Source organism: Phacochoerus africanus, chromosome 2, assembly GCF_016906955.1.
Source record: "Phacochoerus africanus isolate WHEZ1 chromosome 2, ROS_Pafr_v1, whole genome shotgun sequence".
In the NCBI taxonomy this organism is placed as follows: domain Eukaryota; kingdom Metazoa; phylum Chordata; class Mammalia; order Artiodactyla; family Suidae; genus Phacochoerus; species Phacochoerus africanus.
The window spans coordinates 263362345-263383853 of record NC_062545.1 but is presented as its reverse complement, the minus strand read 5'-3'; the positions used below and the strand labels follow the sequence as shown (position 1 = coordinate 263383853).

At 42.7% G+C, this 21509-nt stretch overlaps 1 protein-coding gene across 1 annotated transcript in view; it reads left to right on the top strand.

Annotated features, from left to right (window-relative positions):
• The first annotated feature begins 278 nt into the window (after positions 1-278).
• STOM (stomatin) overlaps positions 279-21509 on the top strand; it is a 28351-nt gene continuing 7120 nt past the window's right edge. Inside the window, exons 1-6 of the mRNA XM_047768309.1 lie at positions 279-422; positions 14160-14263; positions 15476-15548; positions 16528-16610; positions 19216-19419; positions 20339-20473. Coding sequence (XP_047624265.1) covers positions 362-422; positions 14160-14263; positions 15476-15548; positions 16528-16610; positions 19216-19419; positions 20339-20473 — 660 coding nt within the window. The 5' untranslated portion in view covers positions 279-361. The remainder of the gene's footprint in view (positions 423-14159; positions 14264-15475; positions 15549-16527; positions 16611-19215; positions 19420-20338; positions 20474-21509) is intronic.

Below are 21509 nucleotides of genomic sequence, written 5' to 3'. Positions count from 1 at the left end.
TCAGCAGCCGCCCCCCGGCTCCGCGACTTCTGCCTCTCCCTTCCGGTGCCTTCTCTCCCTTCCGGTGCTGCCAGAGTCCGGATCCCCTCTTTCGGGGCGCCTCGCCCCTCAGGCCACGCCCCCCAGCCCGGGAACTTGAGGGAAGCGCCCCAGAAGCGGCAGCACCGGAGGGGAGGGCGGCGGAGGGTGGGGGCGTGTCCTCCTTGGTCCTGGGCGTCGATTGGCCCGGCCTCAGGGAGGGGGCGGGACCGCTGCCTGGGTCTCGAGATCCTGAGTCTTCGCGGGGCATTCCGCTCAGCTCCCTCTCCAGCGCCGGACCTGGTGACTGCGACGCAAGAGTAGATACTCTGGTTCGGGCAGCATGTCTGACAAGCGGCCAGCAGCGGACGCCCAAGCTCGGCGGCTCCCCGACTCCTTCAAGGGTGAGCCCCGTGCCCCTGACGAGGCCCTTGGGGTCTCCCGCCCACCCCTTAACCCTCCCCTCGGAAACTAGCCCCAGCCCAAAGGTTCCAGGACTGTGTCCAATGTTTCTTAGACGAGCGACCGCTGCCCAAAGCCGCGGTTTCCCCACTTGTGCGCTGAGGATGACGAGCCCTGCTTCTCGGGCTAGGGGTCAGGTTTAGGGATGTTAAGGTGCAGAGTGCACACCCGGTGCTCGGCACTGAGTGGAAGCGCCAACAGAGGGCGCGTCTCCGATGCTCACAGCCAGAGCAGGGGCTTGCGTTATCCAGCGGCTGCCAGATGCCAGGCCCTGTGCCAGCGCTTTCCGCTCATTATCTCGTGGCACGCACGCGGATGTGGAAATGCAAGAGAGACTGGAGGCCAGCGAGTGATGCAGCCGCGATCCAAAGGCGCACGCCACACCCAGGGCCTGCTTTTCCCTTCCCTCTTCCTCGGAGGCCAGCTCCACCACCCCGCCTTCGCCCACCCCGAGTGAGCCTCCCTCCGCCTGAACTGGAAAGAATTCCTGCTCCCCACCCTGGCCAATTTCCTATTAGCCACAAGACAGACCTGTATGGTTTCTCCACAAGTTCCTGACATATTTGCGGAAGAAAAGAAGAAAGTCTCTTTTTGGCATTCTTCCCATATCTCTTAGCAGCTTCACTTTCTGCCCCCTTTACTTCCTTTGTCCTAGGAACCTCGCCTTCAGGGCTTTTGTTCCTCACAAAGCACAAGTTCCCTACCCTATCAGGGCCTTCCCGATCTTGAAGGCAGAAATCGTGTGAGTGGCTCAGTGTGTTCCCATGTGAAGGAACTAGTACCCTTGAGAGGGGTATCACCTTGAACCTTTATGGCTAACTCCTTGGGGAGGAGGGCGGGTTTCATAAAGAGAGGCAGTAAACCCCTCTGGGTACCGGTTCCTCCCAGAGGCGCTTAGAGGTCCAAAGGAATTATTTCTAAGGATGGAATTTCAGATGGAATGATATAGTGAAAGAAATTTAAAGGACTGGGTGGGCTTTTACAGCACCGCACAAAGAACACTGTGCTGGCCGCATCTATTCTGATTATTTTGTAATTCCAGCCTTGTCCACTGATCCTGTCTTTCCCAGTTTCCCTTCACCAGCAATCTTTGTCTTTAGTTCCTTCAGGAACATCAAAGGAATTATAAAAAATCTTAATCCCTCACTTGTCTCTGCTAAGTACATTGGAGAGTTATCTTCCCAAAGCCGGGGAATGTAACAGGGAGGATGTTTTGAAGTCACAAATTTCTAAGGAATGGAGCCATACTTTAAGTCTGAGTTTGCCCATATAAAAATTGTGCAGTCTGCCTCTTTGATAGTTGTCATTTCCTAGAAAGGGAGGTGGCAGGATCCTTTCCTCTGTGCCCTGACCTGGAGGGAGACTAAAGGGCTGTGGGAACAAGGTTAGGAGTTTGGTGAAACTGCAGTGGGAAATCTGCAACCTGTAGAAGTTCTTTTGGAATAAGCATGATCTTTGTACTTAATGTTAGTTGTTTTTCATGGTTACAGACCAACTTTCACTCCCAGGTTCTTTTTCTTGGTTCTACGCTTCACTAATTTTTAGACAGAAATCTTTTAAGAATCTGATGAAAGCTATGCACCCTCTCCTCTGAAAATCATACATACAAACACAATTTTGCTTGGTCTATGTCACCTTTTTTCATTTTTCTTTAATTATTTCTTTATTTTGCTTTTTATGGCTGCACCTGTGGTATGTGGAAGTTAATCAGAGCTGCAGCTCTGGTCTATGCCACAGCCACAGCAGTGCAGGATCCAAGCTGCATCTGTGACCTACACTACAGCTCTCAGCAGTGCCAGATCCTTTAACACCTTGAGCAGGGCCAGGGATTGAACCCGCATCCTCGTGGACACTAATTGGGTTCATTACTGCTGAGCCACAAGGGGACCTCCCTGTCACCCTTTTTCAAAACGTAAGCCTTAAAGATCTGGTAGGAAATCCATTACTAGAATTTATTAAATAGAATTTATCAAGTGCTTGTCAAATGCCTGAAAGCTTTATAAGCATTATCTAATGCAATCCTCTAACAGTTCCACAAGGAGGATGTCATTAGCTGACATTTTACAGCGAGGAAACTGAGGTTCAGAGTGGAAAAATCACCCACACCTGTGAACTAGGTTCAACCTTGGGCTGATATTCCAAATCATTTTCCCTATCCTAGAGCTACCTCCAAAGTGCATACCCAAAAGGAGGAACTTGTCAGACATCAGTACTTCACTGAAAATGAGAGACAGCAAAGCCCAAAGGAACTTCGCTTTCATTAAGATCTCTTGGATATGACAGCTCCAGGGGGCTGCTTCTGAGAGAAGCAATGGAATCTAAAAAAAAAAAAAAAAATGCCCAAACTGTCCCTTTATGATTTTCCTGACAGTTAGTCTTAGGAATGTAATAGGACCAAAGCAAGGGCAGGACTAGTTTTTCTTTTTTTTTTTTCTTTTTTTTTCTTTTTTTGTCTTTTTGTCTTTTTTAAGGACTAGTTTTTCTTAAAGCCAATGCATTCGATTTGTAATGAAATAATGCAGGTGGATTGCAAAGAAATGTACGATTATAATTAAGAGCCGTGTCAACAGAATAAATCTCTTTGGGAGAATGCCTGAAAATAAGCAGAATCAAGGGACTGATTTGTTTATTTCAGTTGTTACACATGATCCGATTGGGGAGAATTTTGTAACTTATTTAGTAATTAATCTGAGTTGAACCGTCAAGGTCATAAATTAACTCAAATGACAGAAAACTAAGTCTACAAAAGTTGGCATTTATATGTTTTTTATAATTAAATAGGTTAAAAAGACAGAGTGGCTGATCACCTGGTCAGCTCTGAAGAAAAAAACTTTAGATGTTGGTAATGTGATAAAGATTGGATTCAAAGTCTGTTTTTTAAGAAGGCGTGGAAAAATGTTTTCCTGAAAACTGTTGTAACTGGAAAAAGGGATCACTTCCCCCCTTGTCTACCTGGCATCCTATGTCTACCTCTATCATAATGTTTATGACACAATATTGTCAATTATAACCACCTTTGTTAGACCAGGAGAGCTTCGGAAAGCAGAGAATGTATCCTTCCTCATGTAATAAGCTCAAGATCAAGTGCGTAGTAGGTTTGCAAAAATGTTTGTTGAAATAAAAAGGAGTGACTCAAGCTATTTACATTATTACATTGTTACAGCGTTGGTGAAGACATTTTTGCTGTTTATAATTTATTTTATTCAGTTATTATCCACACTATTGATTTTAGGGTGTGAACATCATTTCCTCATTACAGATAGCCTGTTTGGGCTTATATTATCAATAAAGGGGTTATAATTGTCATGATAATATATTGTACTTAATAAGGAATCTCCTTTTATTTATTAAAGGGTGGAAAGAGCGGTCACCGTCAATAGAAAGAAGGAAGTGTGTGTCAGTTCCCTGTTGACACACACATTGTTTCTCCATTCTTTTTGAACCTTCGCCTATATTGTGAGATTAGTAAAGACACCTGTACCCCAAGCATTTAGCCTGACATTTCAGCAGATTAGCCTTGGGGATGGGAGCAATAACCTAATGTATCTGTCCTAAAATATAAGACAATGAAAGTTACATACCAACCTTGCCTAGTTGTGGATGTGCACTGATGGTAAGATGGTAGAGGATAGCAAAATGAGAGTGGAATTTAGAACTTGGAGACCTGAATTGAGACCCCAGTAGCATCCCTTACCACGTGGGTCACCTTGGGAAAGTGTCTCAGTCTCCAGAGTCACTTCCTTGTCTAACTATTGAGCATAATCTAACTGAGGTATCAGTCTCCCAAGGTTTGAGTTATGAAATGAGAACATCTATGCAAAGGTACGTATGAAACTTTAAAGTGGAAATTACTAAGATACTATTTAATGAGGAAAACAAAGAATAAAAACAGTTAACAATAACTATTCAGGAAGCCTAGTAATTATACAGGAAATTAAAATTTATGGACAAAAAGTGATATGAAAGACAGGCCATGGGATATTCTTGTGACTCAGTGGTAATGAACCCAATTAGTGTCTATGAGGATGTGGGTTTGATCCCTGGCCTCACTCAGTGGGTTAAGGATCTGGCGTTGCCATGAGCTGTGGTGTAGTTTGCAGACGCGGCTCGGATCTGCTATTGCTGTGGCTGTGGTGTAGGCCAGTAGCTGCAGCTCCAGTTGGAGCCCCTAACCTGGGAACTTTCATATACCACAGGTGCAGCCCTTTAAAAAAAAGAAAAAGAAAAAAAAAAGGCAGGCCAAGAAAGTTTAGGACTCTGACTTATCTCCCCAAAGTGGTCTGTTTCTTCTCCAGAGACAAAGTCCCCAAGCATGTTGTTAGTCTTGATATTTTCTCCATGGTGTGCAGGTCCCAGAAGGCAATTCACTTAACACCAAGTTTATTCCTATCAACTGTGGCAGCAATGATCTTAAGGTTCTGACAACAATGATGGCTCTTCTTTACTGAACACTTCCTAAGTGTCAAGCGCTTTCTATATTTTCTCATAGGAGAAAACGACTGTTCTCTTCCCTTATTTTACTAGTGAGAAAATGTAGTGGTAGAATGAAAATCTGACACCACAACCCCAAGCTCTTAGCCACTGCTTTGCTACTCAGCCTCAGTTCCTCAGCTGAAGAATTGAGACCCTTATGATCTGGTTTCCTTATGCTTGTTGCCCATTTTTTAATTAAAAGGATGTTACTCTCCAAAGACTTGCATGAAAAAAAATTAATTATAGATGCTTTTAAGATGTCCAAGTGAAAGAGCTGGAGGGGAAAAAAAAGAAAGAAGAGGGTTTTGTTATGTTTAATGTATTTCAGGCCTCGTCTAAATTCAATTAACTTAATAACATTGTGAAATTGTTTTTCTCTCCAGTTTTTCTGAACATAAATATTTTTATCTTTCCAAACATGCATCATATTCAGCCCATTCTTCTTCCTTCCTGAATTCTCTAACCTCATGGGTGAGAAGGTCTGATTTTAAAAAGAGAAAAGGGAAGAAGATATTTGGGGGAAGGAGTATGACTACTGCTTTGGGACAGAGGATGATTCCGAACTGTATTCTTTTTTTTTTTTTTTTTAAGTTACATTGGTTTGTAACATAAGTTTCATGAGTACAACATTTTATTTACACTACAGCATGCTCACCACCGAAAACTGATTAACTGTATTTTGGGATCCTCTATGCAGACGTGTAATTTCCATGTATCTTATGTAATAGCCTCTTCTTCCCCTCCTCCAAACCTGGCAGAATCACTCAACTCATCAGCAGCTGTTTACTTAACAGATGTTGTTTGAGCACCTGTTATGTACTGGGTATCTTCCATTTTAGCTCACTTACGCTTCACACTAACTCTCTGAAGAGGTACCCTTATTAACCCTCTTTTTAGACGGGCAGACTGAAGCACAGAGAATTAAGACACTTTCCAAAGATCACACAGCCAACAAGTGGCAGAGCCAACCCTGAAGTCATTATGCTACACTGCTTTAACAAGACCAAAATCTCATGAGGACGGATATTGGATAAGATCATGACAGTTATGATAAATGATGTTTACAGAAGGTGAAGTGCTATAGATGAGGAGAGGGAGTCCTATTTAAGACACGGGGTTCAAGCTTAAAATATTATTATTATTATGATATTCTCACCTGTTTTTTCCCTCCCATTTTCTGTTTAGAAACATTTGAATGAAGGGAAGCTACCAAAAAAATCCTCAAGATGCTTGGGAAATAAAACATGTATTCTTATTTAATTTCCTTATTCTTTGCAAGCTAAGCACGGTTCCCCTTATTTCAATTTTTATGGGGAAATCTTTCTCAAAAGGACCTGTGCATTTCCTTTCCTTACTGTCTCATGGTAAACACATTTTAAGTTTTGTAATTCAGGTCACGTTATGCTTCATCAGTATCAGTTCTTTTAGTCTAGTATTTAGAGGTTTGTAATAGGGAGGAAAAGTTACAGTCTTCAGTCATGGTTCTTAACTGGATACCATCTGGCCTACAGCCACTCCAGCCCAGAGAATAATTTCTTCCCCAGTGGTTTAAGGATAAGGGCATTCGAAGAACAATAAACCATGCCTAATTAGAATAATCATTTGAAAGTTGGGTTATAGTGTGTGCCTGTTTGCTTTCAAAGCCTCTGCCCAAATGAACTGTAAATTGTGGTCTCCAAGTAAATACCGTAATTTATTTGGACATATATTTCTTGATACCCCACTGTGTGCTAACCTCTGCCTCTCTCCCTTCTACCTGTTTTAGTTTTTCTCTCTACTCTTCTCCATTTCTCTTATTTTCCTTTCCTTTTATTGTTTCCTTCCCTTCTCTTTCTCCTAAAAGCTCAGTCATGGGAAAAACTTAGTTATAGTACAATGTTGATTAATTGGAGACATTTACATTCGCACATTTTCTCTGCTCTTTTGCCTGTTTCCACCTTGAATTCTTATTTATTAGGTCTTTTGAAAGCGCTCTTTCAAAGCAATTAAAGGGAAGAAAAACTGGGAATCTGGAAACTGTACCCTTATTTGAAAAGCTGGAAGAAGGATCAGATATACTATTTAATTTATGTTGTCCTCCTCCTCAAATTACATAACATAGAACAGGAATGGGTCCTATGGCCTGTGCACCAAATTTGGCCAAGTGCCTGCTTTTGTATGCCCCACAAGCTAAGAAACAGTTTTCATATTTATCCTTTTTTTTTTTTTTAAAGTGTATGAAATTCAGATTTCAGTGCTTATAAATTGTTTTCCTGGAACACAGCCATATTCATTCATGTGTGTGTAGTTTATGACTGCTTTTGAATAGTATTCCATGGTTGTGACAGGCTTTATGGCCTGTGAAGCCTAAAGTGTTTATTCTCTGGCTCTTTACGGGAAAAGTTTGCCAAACTTTGGCAGAGAGTCTCCAGTAAGGAATAGTCATGACCCAAAAAAGCACTTATATTGCTGAACAGATAAGCTTCTAATTTAAGAAAAACTCGAAAAATGCCAAGACCTTTCATTTTGCCTTACTGTTGCTCCTTAGAACTTGCTGTTAGAAGCAGATAACCTGTTTTTGAGACCAAGTTCCTAGCCATTCTATCTTTCACCACCCAGGCAACACTGTTTTTTGGCAACTTACAACATGAAGTATTTCACCTGCATTCTGGGAAAGAGGAAGGAAAAGGGTGTGCTTAAATATTGGTATTTCAATTGTTTTTTTGGCTCACCTTTTCCTCCTGTGTGTAGTAAAGCATGTGACCCACTCAGGTTTTCAGCTATGGCGTTAAGGTATGTTTCTGACCTTTGCTTGAAGAGGAAATCAGTATCTTTTGAACTTTAGAATGAAGTCCAATAATAAATGGATTTATTACTTCACATGATTTCCAGTGGTGCCAGATTCAATAGACCTTAAAAGACGTCATCTGATGTAGGATCATTAACAATATTATGCCTGTTATCGTGAAAAGAATATTTTACTGCTTCTCTGGAAGCCAGCCAGAGTAGTACACTGAAAGTTACTGTACAACTTGTTTTGCTTTTGTTTTTTTCATTTGTTTCATGGTTTCGTTTTATTTTCCTTTTTTTCTTATGGCCACACCCACAGCATATGAAAGTTCCCAGGCCAGGGATTGAATCCAAGCCACAGCTACAACCTATGCCACAGTTGCGGCAGCAAAGGATCCTTTATCCCACTGCATGAGCCAGGGATCAAACCTGCACCTCCGCAGCCACCCGAGCCACTGCAGTCAGATTCTTAACCCACTGCACCACAGTGGGAACTCCTGTTTTGTTCTCTTTCGTCTCTTCCCAGAAAGTGTTTTGCTTTATTACTTTGGGACTCCAAGAGGGATATTTTACACCTACTCTACAGATTGTTGTAAACATGAGAAATAACGTAGCTTGTGGAGTTAGCTTGTGGCTGACATGTAAGAGACATTCAATAAATGATTAGTATTAGTATTCATAAAATGTGCCTCCAGAATGAGATAAATTTAAGAATTGTGTAATTTCATCTTTTCAGCAAAATTAGTCTACACAGTAAGGATGCCTGGAAACTTTGCTAAAAATATATTCAAAGCAGCAGAGTTTCTAATTGAGAATACTGGATACAGTCATGGTCCATTATATGGAACAATGGAATATTATTGACGTTTAATAATAAAGAATATTTACAGACATGAACAGATGTCCACAATATAGGGGGGAAATAAATTTTAAATCATTATGTATACCATTATTTCATTTTTGAAAAAAAGCAGGGTAAAAACAGTTTAAAGGACATATATGGCAAGGCAGAAAATAATCACCATCCAGAGATAATGAAGGTATATATCTTTTTTCTTCCTCTATTCATTAAGCTCTAATTTTAATTTTATAGTGACAATATTTTGCTTTTTAAAAAAGTAGTATTTGTAAAAATTTACTTTACCTTCTTGGATAAGCCCAGTTTGAATGCTCGATTTAAAAATACTAGCAGGAGTTCCCATCGTGGCTCGGTGGTTAATGAATCCGACTAGGAGCCATGAGGTTGCGGGTTCGATCCCTGGCCTTGCTCAGTGGGTTAAGGATCCGGCATTGCCGTGAGCTGTAGTGTAGGTTGCAGACACGGCTCGGATCCCGAGTTGCTGTGGCTCTGGTGTAGGCCGGCAGCTACAGCTCCGATTTGACTCCTAGCCTGCTGGGAACCTCCATGTGCCGCAGGAGCAGCCCTAGAAGAGGCCGAAAGACTAAAAAAAAAAAAAAGTTAACGTCTGGGCTTATATCCATTTTCAAAACTTTGCTTTGGTTAAAAATTTATTCTAATGCAGTTTTCAGGAAAGAGTTTAGTCGCAAAATTAAAAAAATACTGTGAATAATGGCAAAGTAGTGTTTATAACCAAGTATCATGGCGTCCTACTCGGTAAATACCAAGTATATCAACAAAAATATCTCAGAAATACCTGCTATTCATTATTTGTCTTTTACCTAAAAGTGGGAGGGAATTCAGCCCTCCAGGTAATGAATGGGAAACCTGAAAGAAATGAATTTCATGAGATTTTGGGAGTAACTGAGAATTTTCCCCTTTGGCCTATAGTCACTGGTAGGTGACTAGGGTTCATTAATAGCCTGGCGGAGTTTTAGCCTCACCTCTATGAGGAATTTGATTTATTTTCAAGTTGTAAATGGGGGGGGGGGGGGTTAAGGGCTGAGAATGCAGTAATTTCATTTTAAAGGCACTGGAATAATATGAAACAGTGCCATTTCTAGGTGAGCATTTGAAATGTGAAGGTCCAAACCCACGTTTTCAGGAGACCAACTTAATTTCTTACTCCTCTTGATTTGCAGTCAAATCCCATATATACGCATCAGGGGTTTTCAAGAACATGATGGAAAAAGCATGAAAAAATCTGGGCTGTATTTTCCAGCCCAGGTTGTCCTTATGTAGATAATTATTCAATAACTTAATAATTCAATTCATCAGTGAACTTCTGAGGGCCTTTGAATGTCCAGCCCTAGCCCGGGAGGAGGGAGGCACAAAGTAAGGGAAAAATTAAGTAGTTTCAGAAACTTTTTCAAGAAGGGTACGTGCTACCTATTTTCGCTTTTTTCGTGGTGGAAATTGAACACTTGAGTGAAACAGAATGATAGAAAACTCAGCTGTGTTTACGATCACTGCCTCACCCTGCAAGGCCAACCTAATTATCTTTACTTCAAGTAAAGACATAAAGGTTCGGAGAGGTTTCACACCACTAAAAAGTCACAGAAAGTTGAAACTTACTCTCTATTCTCAGGAAATCTCATCTAGTAAAAGATATAAATGCATAAGAAATTATTAAAGTATTAGGCAAAATATGAGCACCTAAGTTAAAATTGCTCTCAAGATTCAGAGGAAGGAAAAGACACATTTAGCTGGAACGCTGGCTAGGAAGTATTTTATACCCACTCTGCAGGATATTGTGCTAGACAAGGATATAAAAATGAAAACTACCCCTGCTCTCAGGGAGTTTATAGACTAGTATGTTCAGGACACAGAGCTTTGCCTGGAATATGGGAGACTTGGGGCAGTGTTTTTGAAAACCCCAGATGCTGTCAAATAAGTATTTGTGGCCCATTTGTCGCTTGTTTGGAATTCATTTCACTTTGGAAACATAGACCTGAGCCTGGCAAAGAGCCTTGAGACTGTCTTTTGCTATAAATAGGCACAGCTGGAATTAAGAGGGCTTCCTCTACAAGAATGTCAGATTTCATTTTCAGAACTCCTATCCTGCTTTCCTGGTTTGGATTCTGTCTTGAGGAAGTGCTCCAAACACAGCTTTTTAATAGAGGTTTTTTCGTTTGGTTTGGTTTGGTTTTTGTTTGGTTTTGTTTAATTCAGTGGCAAGGGGTCAAAGAGTGAGTTGATCTAAAACATGGATTTTGGAGTGAGATGACCTGTATTTAAATCCCAAGTCCTCCATTGTGTGAACTTGGGAAAGATGTTGCTTCAGTTACTTCATTTGTACAGTGGAATTAAAAATGCCTAACTTCCCAGGACTTCGTAAGGAGTAAATGTCTTAAGTAATTTAACACAGTGCATAAAGTATAACGAACCATCTAAAAATGGCTGCTGTGATTAGTGTGAGTTTTATGACAGCAGCACTGTGGCCTTGTTTGGAATATTCTCTCAGTGAATATGTCTGTGCCCTTCAAAATGATAACTTAGAAACCTCCAGAATTAACTTAGCTCACTTTGATTTGAGTATGCATCGGGATGTGACCTCACACTGTGACCCAGGGTCAGAAAGGCTGTGTAACTGAAGGGCTCGTGTGTATTTCCGGTTTTCCATCCTATGGTTTTTAGAGCACTTGACCTGGATGCCAAGATGTGTCCCTCTTTTCTCCTGAGCTCCCAGCCATCACTCTGCTCATTTCTTGGCCTCCTGTTTATTCAAAGCCAGGTCTCACTGCCATCTTTGCCCCTCCTTCTGATCTGAGTAGTAACCCACACCTGGCCTACCTCCTCTCCTCTGGCTACCCTCCCTCATGTTATTGAAACAACCCCTGGGAGTTCCCACTGTGGTGCAGCAGGTTAAGAATCCAACAAAGCAGGGGCTTGGGTAGCTGCAGAGGCACAAGTTTAATCCCTAGTCTGGCGCAGTGGGTTGCAGCGTGTGTCGCAGCTGTGGCTTGGATTCAACCCCTGGCCCAGGAACACTGCAGGTGTGGCCTTAAAAAAAAATAAAATAAAACAACCAGCTCCTGGAAAGACAGCAGACACTCTCTGCGGTTAGGAAAAGTGATCTATCCCTCGGCCTGTTCAGTCGCTCTGTCCCCCACAGAAAAAAAACAAACAAGGAGGAAGTCGCCAGATACAGAAAGTGGGAAACACAAACAACTCTGGAAGGGAAGGGAATTTCCCAGGATGATAGTGAAAGGCGATCAGAGGAATCCTCGTGGCCCTGGGAGCAGGAATTGGTCCAGACACAGCTCTGAGATTTGCTCAGAAAGTAAAATTGGTAGACCACCTGAGTCTGCTGAAAGGAGCTGTAGACAACTGATGAAAGGTTTGGGGTTGGATCAAGAAGTACATTGAAAACTAAGCAGGGGGGCGGGGGAAATGAGACATTGACTGTGGGGAAAAAAAAAACAAAGTTGTGCTGAAAAGGAAAATGAGCTATGCTTCATCATGTGGCTTAGCTCTGAATCACACATTTGCATCATCATGAAATATAAAATGTGACATTGACCTAACCAAAATTATGATGCAATTCAAAGGATGGGTGTATTTATGTGATGGAGGGAGGGGTGGAAAGTCAAAAGATAATACTCAAAACTGAAAAATCCACAGGTAACAAAGCCAGTGTATTATTTAGAACATGGGGTAAATACCACGATTGTCAGCCAGAGGAGCAGTTGCCTTTGGATAGGTGAAATTGGAAGAGGTGAGCAGGGCACTCCCCGCTTTGTACTCATCTTATAGAACTATTTGACTTCTTTTAACTTCATGCAAGTGTAACTGATAAAAAATTAAAACAGAAGATGCACAACTGCACAGCAACAAAGGCTAAAAAAGGTAAAAGAACAGTATCTAGAAGAGAGAAAAATAGTTTACAAATTTTATGTATTTACTTATAAACGTGTGCGTACATAGAAAAGATTTGGAAGAATATGATCTCTGTACTGATTAATTTTTCCCTTTTTTATACTTTTCTAAATTTTTTTTGCAGTGGAACTTAAATTCTTTGTGATCAGACAAAAAGCTGTTTCATGTTATAGAAAAGGGAAACTATTAGACACATGAGAGGACAACTATATACAAAATTCTTCATTATAGCATTGGAGTTTTTTGGGTTTTTTTTTCTTTTTAGTGTTTTAAAACAACCCAATTATCTTGTAGTTAATTGGGTTAGAAGTCCAACATAGGACTCTTTCTAAAAAAAAATGTTTTTCAGGCTCCCACTGTGGCACAGTGACTTAGGGATCCTGGCGTTGTCTCTGAGGCAGCATGGGTTCAATCCCCAGTCCAGTGCAGTGGGTTAAAAAAAATTTTTTTTTTCATGTTTTAAAGCTTTATTGGAATATGGGCTTTCCCATTGTGGCTCAGTGGAAACAAGTTCGACTAGTAACCATGAGGTCGCAGGTTCAATCCCTGGCCTTGCTCAGCGGGTTAAGGCTTCGGCGTTGTCATGAGCTGTGGTGTAGGTCGCAGATGCAGCTCGGATCCTGCGTTGCTGGGGTGTAGGTTGGCAGCTGTAGCTCCAATTCAACCCCTAGCCTGGGAACCTCCACATGCCATGGGTGAAGCCCTCAAAAGCACACACACACACACACACACACAAAATTGTTATTGAAGTACAGTTGATTTACAGTGTTGTGATGATTTCTGGTGCATAACAATGGTTCAGTTATATATATACACACATCTATTCTTTTTCAGCTGCTTTTCCCATCTAAGTTATTACAGAACAATGGGTAGAGTCCCCCGTGCTATACAGCAGGTCCCTATTGGCCGTACGTTCCATATACAATAGCATGCATTTGCCGGTCCCAGACTCCCAACCCATCCCTCCTCCTATAGCATTGTTAATAAGAAGAAGAAATCAGAACCAACATGGATGACAAATTGTGCATATATCCAGTGAGATATTTTACAGGTGTCACTTTTAAAAAGAAACCTAACGAGCACATACCTGTACATCGTATGGTCTTCACCTTTAATTATGCTGCACCCTTGGCTTAAATGTCCTTTTCCTTCCTTCCCCTGTCTTTTCGTTGTGTGTTCCTTAACCATTACATCCTGCAAGAAGCACCACCACTGCCTATGCACCCCAGCCAGCCTTCACCTCCATCCCAATAGTGTGGCATGTGTTCCCCGATTCTGGGCTTTCAAAATATTCTAAACGGACACTGTATCTGTGCTAACTGCCTAGTGTTGTGGGGATCTGTGTATCTTTCCCTCTAAACTTTAACCTTCTTGCTGTTTGGAGTCCAGTCTTGCTTTTATCACTTCATTGCATAGTAAATATTAAGTGCTTAATAAATGTTTGCCAGCTGCAGGAGAGAGTCATGTGGAAAATGCTTGTGTCATCATGTTAAGTAGATTAGGGAAAGTAGCATCTGCACTTCAGGAGGATTTGATGGGAAAATACACGTGAAACAGCTAGTGTACTGCCAAGTACAGGTGTCCGGTGAATGTCAAGGATTAGGCCGGTGCGGTTGCCCTAAGAACCATGACGAGAGCTGCGTGCTTTTTGTTTTTGCAGATAGCCCCGGTACAGGCCTGGGACCCTGTGGATGGATTTTGGTGGCTGTATCATTCTTGTTCACTGTTATAACTTTCCCACTGTCAATATGGATGTGCATAAAGGTAAACACTATCTCATTCACATCTGGAAAGAGGGCAACTCCTAAGGCCATGAACCCACTGTGTGCACCCTGCGTATGAGTAAGAGACAGAGAGACCGTACTGGCCTGTGACTCTTTTTCCTTCATCTCTCTTTTGAAAAAATTTCACTCTGTCAGCTATTGTAATAGCATCTGAAAACGTCTTTCCAGCCAACATCCAGTCAGTCCTTCTTCAGGGTTAAAGTGGGGATCACCATCTCAGATTTGCTGGAGTCAGGGGTGCGGAATGGTCCTGCGAGAACAAGTCCTCCAGGGACAGGATGCTGAGGTTTAACTGTTGGCATCCTTGTTTACCTTGTGACCTTTGCCGGTTTTCCTCGCCTATAAAATGGGAGGAAATAGTAACACCTGCTTTGTAGGGCTGTTATGAGGATTAAATGAATTACTACTTAACACAACATCTGGCATGTGGTTAGTGCTGCACCCCCGCCACCCCCCCACACCATGCCGGTTATTTTTTTCTATAAAGTTACTAATACTTGATAATGACTACCATTTACATATTCCCAAAAGATAAAATATGCTCCAAAAAAATTTTTTTTTTGCTTTTTAGGGCTGCACCTGTGGTATATGGAGGTTCCCAGGCTAGGAGTCGAATCAGAGCTACAACTGCTGGCCTATGCCATAGCCACAGCAACGCAGGATCCCAGCCATGTCTGTGACTACACCACAGCTCATGGCAACACACGATCCTTAACCCACTGAGCAAGGCCGGGGATCAAACCCGCAACCTCATGGTTCCTAGTGGGATCCATTTCCACTGTGCCACAACGGGAACTCCAGATAAGTTACTATTTATAATTTAAGGACTCAAGCAACAAACTGAGGATTTTAGCTTTTTTCTTTTTCTGTATTGACAACACATGGGTAATTGAATAATAATGTTAAGAACTGAGAAGTGCAGCGGTGGATTTGCTTCTGTAGACTCTTCTAGGCTTTCCAGATTTTACAGAAATTATCTGTTGCTTTTATAATCAATAAGAAAAAGTAAATAACTTTTGAGCAGGGGTAATTAAACATTAACCGTGTTACCTGTAGCTATTACTGGATTATAGAGAAAAAAGCCAAAACAGAGGCCTCAAACCTATTTAGAGCAGAAATGTATATTTTAAGAACTATGCATATAAATACTTGTACGCCTCATGTGAAATTACTATTTGTGTTTTTAATCTAGATCATAAAGGAATACGAAAGAGCCATCATCTTTAGACTGGGTCGCATTTTACAAGGAGGAGCCAAAGGACCTGGTCAGTACTATGATTCTGAACTGTTGGCCTGGGGAGTAGGAATCTTTTTATGGCTGTGGTTTCCCTTATGAGGGTCTCTGTTGACTTAGAAGAGAGTTCTCATAGCAGAAGTTGTACAATAGCAGGGCTGCCTGCCAGAAATCACCCTTTCCTTCCCCACTCTCCCCTCCCCTTCCTATTTGAGTTGATAAGATTATCTCAGGCCAGGAATAGCCCCAGCTATCAAAATTTGAGCGTGAGAATCCCTACTGAAATAAATGCTTCAGTCATTATTTTTGGCAAACTTTGATGAAGCTCCCACTGAGTTTGAGTTCTGGGAATGCAAGGGAGACTAAAACCCAGGCCCTGCCCTCAAGGATCTTACCGGCCTGGTGGTGGGACACCAACAAGGAAACGGTTACAATCCCATGTGATACGTGTTATGGTCAAGTAGTCACGGAGAGCTGTGCAAACCAGAGAGTGACCGACCCCAACTAGTAGGGTGTTTTCTGGAGGTGACACCTTGGCAGGAAAATGTTCCCGGAGGAATCAACAACATGTGAAAAGCAATACAGAGGAGAGCATTGCAGGCTGAAGGAACCGCAGGCCACTGAGCCCAGTGAGAGTGCAGGGCGGGGCGGCTGAAGAGGTGGAGGGGGCGCAGGTCATGCAAGACTTGGTACAGCTTGTTCAGGGGTTTGTATTGTAGGAAAGATTGCTGTGCTTGCAGTTTAAGAATGGATTGTAGGAGAGAAACTAGAAGAAATAGATGATGTGGGGAGCTATTGCATTGCTCAAAGGGAAAACAAATGAGCGACAGTCACAGTGGAGTCAGGAAATGTAATCCACTGCCTTGTGGGGACCATTAGACGTGAGAAGAAGCTTGCCTGGCTTCTGGCTGAACCACTGAGATGAACTGGTTTCTTTCGGTGGATCAGATTGATTCTCCCAGAACTGAGTGGTTGGTCTCTCACTGATCTCATGCGTGTTTCGGCTGCAGGTTTGTTTTTTATTCTGCCGTGCACTGACAGCTTCATCAAGGTGGACATGAGAACTATTTCATTTGACATTCCTCCTCAGGAGGTAAGAGTGTCTTTTGCTGTGAATAACTGAGCTCTCACGGGTGAAAGTGCCTGACGTTGAGAAGCAGCAGGGCACAGTGGTCGGAGCACAGCTCTGGAGCCCAACTGCCCTCGCTGTTTCCTGGCTATGCGACCTCCAGCACGTTCTTTAACCTCTCCGTGCCTCGGCTTCCTCATCTATAAAATAGAGGTTGTGATAGCGGGACTTACTTTATAGGGTTCTTGCAAGGACTAAATGAGATGCTTAGAACAGAGGCTGATACGCAATAAGTGCTATGAAAGTGCTTGTTATTATCACAAAACCGAGTATAACGTTAATGTAAGTGTGATGTTAGCGTCATCCCTGTTGTCATCATTTTTACTCCCACTCTTCTACTCTGTGGGTTTCTGATACAGTGTTCTTCTTAAGGACCTTGATTTCATTCTGGTTAAGTCGGTTAGAAGCCAGAGAATTAGAAACTTCTCATTTGGTATTTTAGATAAGCATATATGTATTACATTATATGGTATATTACATTATATATAACGTATATATATATAATAGTGGTTATTTCAGACCTTTTCAAACCACATCACAAATCACAGTTGAAACTCACAGCAGAATCCGAGAAAGTAGATGGTTGCAGGGAGACAAAGGAATTCCTCCAGACTGCAGTGGTCAGGCCAGGACTCAGCTCCGGCCCTTCAGATTCCCTGTCCAGTGCTTTCCCCATAGCTGCAGGCTCAGCGCTGTCTCCGTGAGCTCCATCCTGGCCCTTGACGGAGTGACGGCCATCCTGGTACAGCCTGGTATAAAGAGGCGCCACAACCATCGTAGAGTGAGGGCCGAGAAACATGATGAGGGGAGGGACAGAAGAATACGGTCAATGTTTCCTGGCAGAAACGGTACCAGTTTCCTGGTACTCAGCAGAATGGTAGAGCCTAGCCCCTTTGCCTTCTCTTGTCACAAAATCCAGAAGCCAGTTTAGGAACTTTCCTGCTGATCCTGAGCCAGGTAGTTAGTTAGTAAGGTCAGACTGTTATTCACACATACATGGCGACACCAGGAATTGTTTCACCCACAAGAACGAGACCGAGTGCACGGCTGTATTCTCCACATGGAAGATTGATTCTCAGAGGGAGCCCCTTTCAGGCTAGCTGGGACTTCTGGCACTTTCCTCTGTAAACATGGCAGGCATCTGGCAGGGTCACTATAAGCTTCTGCCTTCCAGCTGCTTTCCACTCTCCTGCAAGCTGCTGAGTGCAGAGCAGATTGGAACTTGGCAAGCAGTCCTTTTTCCAATCCCCTGTGAAATTACAGCAAAGGGAGATAAACACTCTGCCTACGATAATCAGTAGACAGAGAGGCGGCTGCTTTAGAAAAGGCTCCGGCTGTGGCAGAGTCACAGTGGCAAGAATTTGTTTTAAACACGATACATGTTTTCCCATCACATCATGAGAAATAATTAATTTTCTTACAAGATGATAATATACTATAGACCTATTTACAAATCCCCTACTTCTCTTCCAAGTTAGAAGTATTTTTAGGTTGCTGAAAGAAAGGATTACTGCTTGGATGCCTGACAGGACTAAACGTCTATATAATATCATTGTCATTATTACTTTCCATGTACATAGCTCTTTACACTTTCAAAAGGGCTTTCTTTGCAAATATCTTCTTATTTGGTCTCCAAAGGAATTTGCATAGAATTGGGCTGTGTTATTATCCCCATCTTACAAATGAGGAATCTCTAAGCCAAACAGTCTAAAAGCCTTGCTAGAGGTCACCAAGGGAGGTGTAGACAGAGCTGGAACCAAGGTTGGGATCTCCTAACTCTTCCTCCCCTGCTCTTCATCCATCACTGTGTTCCTAGAACCACATTTCAATCTGTCTCCTGTTTATCAACTACCTATTATATATTAAGTATTCTGCCAGTGCTAGAGATATAAAGACAGGCTGCTCTTGAGAAATTGTCTAATGATCATTGTACAACTATAAATGTAATAAAATTCATTGGGTTAAAAAAAAGAAATCCATAGTCTAACAGAAATAATGATGTAAGTTATAATGTTCCCATTATGCAGTTCCCATCGTGGCTCAGTGGTTAACGAATCCGACTAGGAACCCTGAGGTTGCAGGTTCGATCCCTAGCCTTGCTCAAATGGGTTAAGGATCCGGCATTGCCGTGAGCTGTGGTGTAAGTCGCAGACGCGGCTCGGATCCAGAGTAGTTGTGGCTCTGGTGTAGGCTGGCGGCTACAGTTCCGATTAGACCCCTAGCCTGGGAACCTCCATATGCCGTGGGAGCAGCCCAAGAAATGGCAAAAAGACCAAAAAAAAAAAAAAATGTTTCCATCATGGCTCAGTGGTTAACGAACCTGGCTAGTACCCATGAGGGTGCAGGTTCAATCCCCGGCCTCGCTCAGTGAGTCTGCCATCTGGCGTTTTCCTGAGCTGTGGTGCAGGCTGACAGCTGTGGCTCCATCTCCATCCCCTAGCCTGAGAACATCCATATGCCACGGGTGCAGCCTTAACAAGCAAAAATAAATAAATAAATAAAAATAAAAGCTAAAAAAAAGGAAGAAAGAGGTGGTTGGCAGTTGTCAAATCTTTTCTTCGCTTTGTAGATCCTCACCAAGGACTCAGTGACAATCAGTGTGGACGGCGTGGTCTATTACCGCGTTCAGAACGCCACCCTGGCGGTGGCGAACATCACCAACGCTGACTCCGCCACCCGTCTTTTGGCCCAAACTACCCTGAGGAACGTCCTAGGCACCAAGAACCTTTCTCAGATCCTCTCCGACAGGGAAGAAATTGCACACAACATGCAGGTGAGGCGTTCACCGGTGCTGCAAAGGGTCAGTGCGTGTTTGAGAGCTCAGTGGGTCAAGTTGGGGAATCACTGGCTTTTTTTTTCTTCATAGAAAGGTTTTCCCAAACTTGATGGAAAGGGGTGTTTCACTTAACTCGTGGGTTAACCATACTCCCATGCAGGCATTGTTTTTTTCTTCCCTCTAGTGTGTGTTTTTTTGCCCCTGGAATTAGTGTTCATCTCTTCCTTGAGCGTAGTTGCTCAGAGGCCGTTGCGAGAGAGTGCAGGTGTCGCTAAAGCCTTATTCTCTGTGCGTCCCATGACTTCCCTTGTAACGCCTGTGCTTTCTAAGCTTGCTCGCCTAAGAGATGGTGACTCGAACCTGACTTGTTCAAAAAAGACATAAGGCACTTGACAAATCCAAACTCATTATTTGTATAGGCTTCATTATGTGTAAAATCTCTGATCTTGCTTGATACTCAGGCAATAGATAGTATGATTTCGTGCCAGCCATTGTAAAGGGAGGAAATGGAAGCACAAAGAAGGAATACAACGAGTCACATCAGCATGGGAGTTTGCTGGCCACCTGTTCCTATGGGTGAAGTTTTATTGGAATACAGCCACATCTGTTGACATATTATCCAGGGCTGCTTTTGACCTGTAATGGCTGGATTGGTTGCAACAGGGACAGAAAAGAAGCAATCACTCTCTGACCCTTTTCGAAGCTGACCCACCCGAATTAGCTTAGGAGTAACAGCGTCAGGCTCAGCTCTCAGGCAGCCCAGCCCCCACTTCAGCCCTCCTTCCTCCTGGGATAACTAGTCTCTTGACCACTCTCCACCAGCATTACCTGCTCCAGATCCCAATGAATACAGCTCCTTTCGGCCTCTGAGCCCCAGGGCTGAACATGTCTGTCCTGCCCTCTCTCTTCCTAACAGTGTACCCTGGATGATGCCACTGATGACTGGGGAATAAAGGTGGAGCGTGTGGAAATTAAGGATGTGAAGCTACCGGTGCAGCTCCAGAGAGCCATGGCTGCAGAAGCAGAGGCATCCCGGGAGGCCCGGGCCAAGGTCACTTTTTTTTTTTTGTCGTTTATTTGTTTTTCCTATTGAGCTTTCTTTTTTTAATGATACAAGGTAAAACCGACTTGTTCAAAAAACAGTTGAAATAACCCCAAAGTAGGAAAGATGAAGGCTCTCCCCATCACTTTAAATCCTCTTCCCCCCAGAGACTACCACTCTTAACAGAAGTACTTGCAGATTTTCATCCGAGTTGTATTTGACGAAGTTGTTAGTCCACCGGCGTGTTTGTTTTACAGTAGAGTCAGACAATGTGTATTGTTCCTCGCCTTGCTTTTCTCCACTTAACAACATCTCTGGGGAACATCAGTTCATACCATAACTGTATGTTTCTCACACATTGTTCTCTCAGTCCCCTGTGAAGGACACGTTAATAGTTCTGACTTCAAAGCTGATGCGCAATCTCAGCAACTTACTTATCACCCCTCCCTTCCTTAATTTTTGTCTTCTCTTTCATTCTCACTTTGCTCAGAATCTTCTTCCTTCTTATTATTCCCTCTTCCTCTCTCTCCTCCTTTTTTTTTTTTTTTTGTTGTTGTCTGGTCTTTGAGTTTTTTTAAGGGCCATACCTGTGGCATATGGAGGTTCCCAGGCTAGGGGTCGAATTGGAGCTGTAGCCACCAGCCTACACCAGAGCCACAGCAACTCGGGATCCTTAACCCACTGAGCGAGGCCAGGGATCGAACCCACATCCTCATGGATGCTAGTCGAGTTCATTAACTGCTGAGCCACAAGAATATACTTTTAGCCAGCACCAAATAGAATAGTAGTTCATTTGATATACTGCCTCCAGAATTTTCTACTAACCAGAATTGTTAGATTTTCCTAGTGTGATAATTGATGCTTCTGATGATACTACAGAACCCTCGAGTGCTTTTTCTCAAAGCCATCATATTTTATTTAGAAGATTAACCTATGTTTATGATAATGATATTAAATATACCCTAATATTTTTGAAAATTAGGAATTGCTTTTACCTAGAATTTGCCCTTAACCCAAAGCCCTATTTCCAAACCATATGGAATAA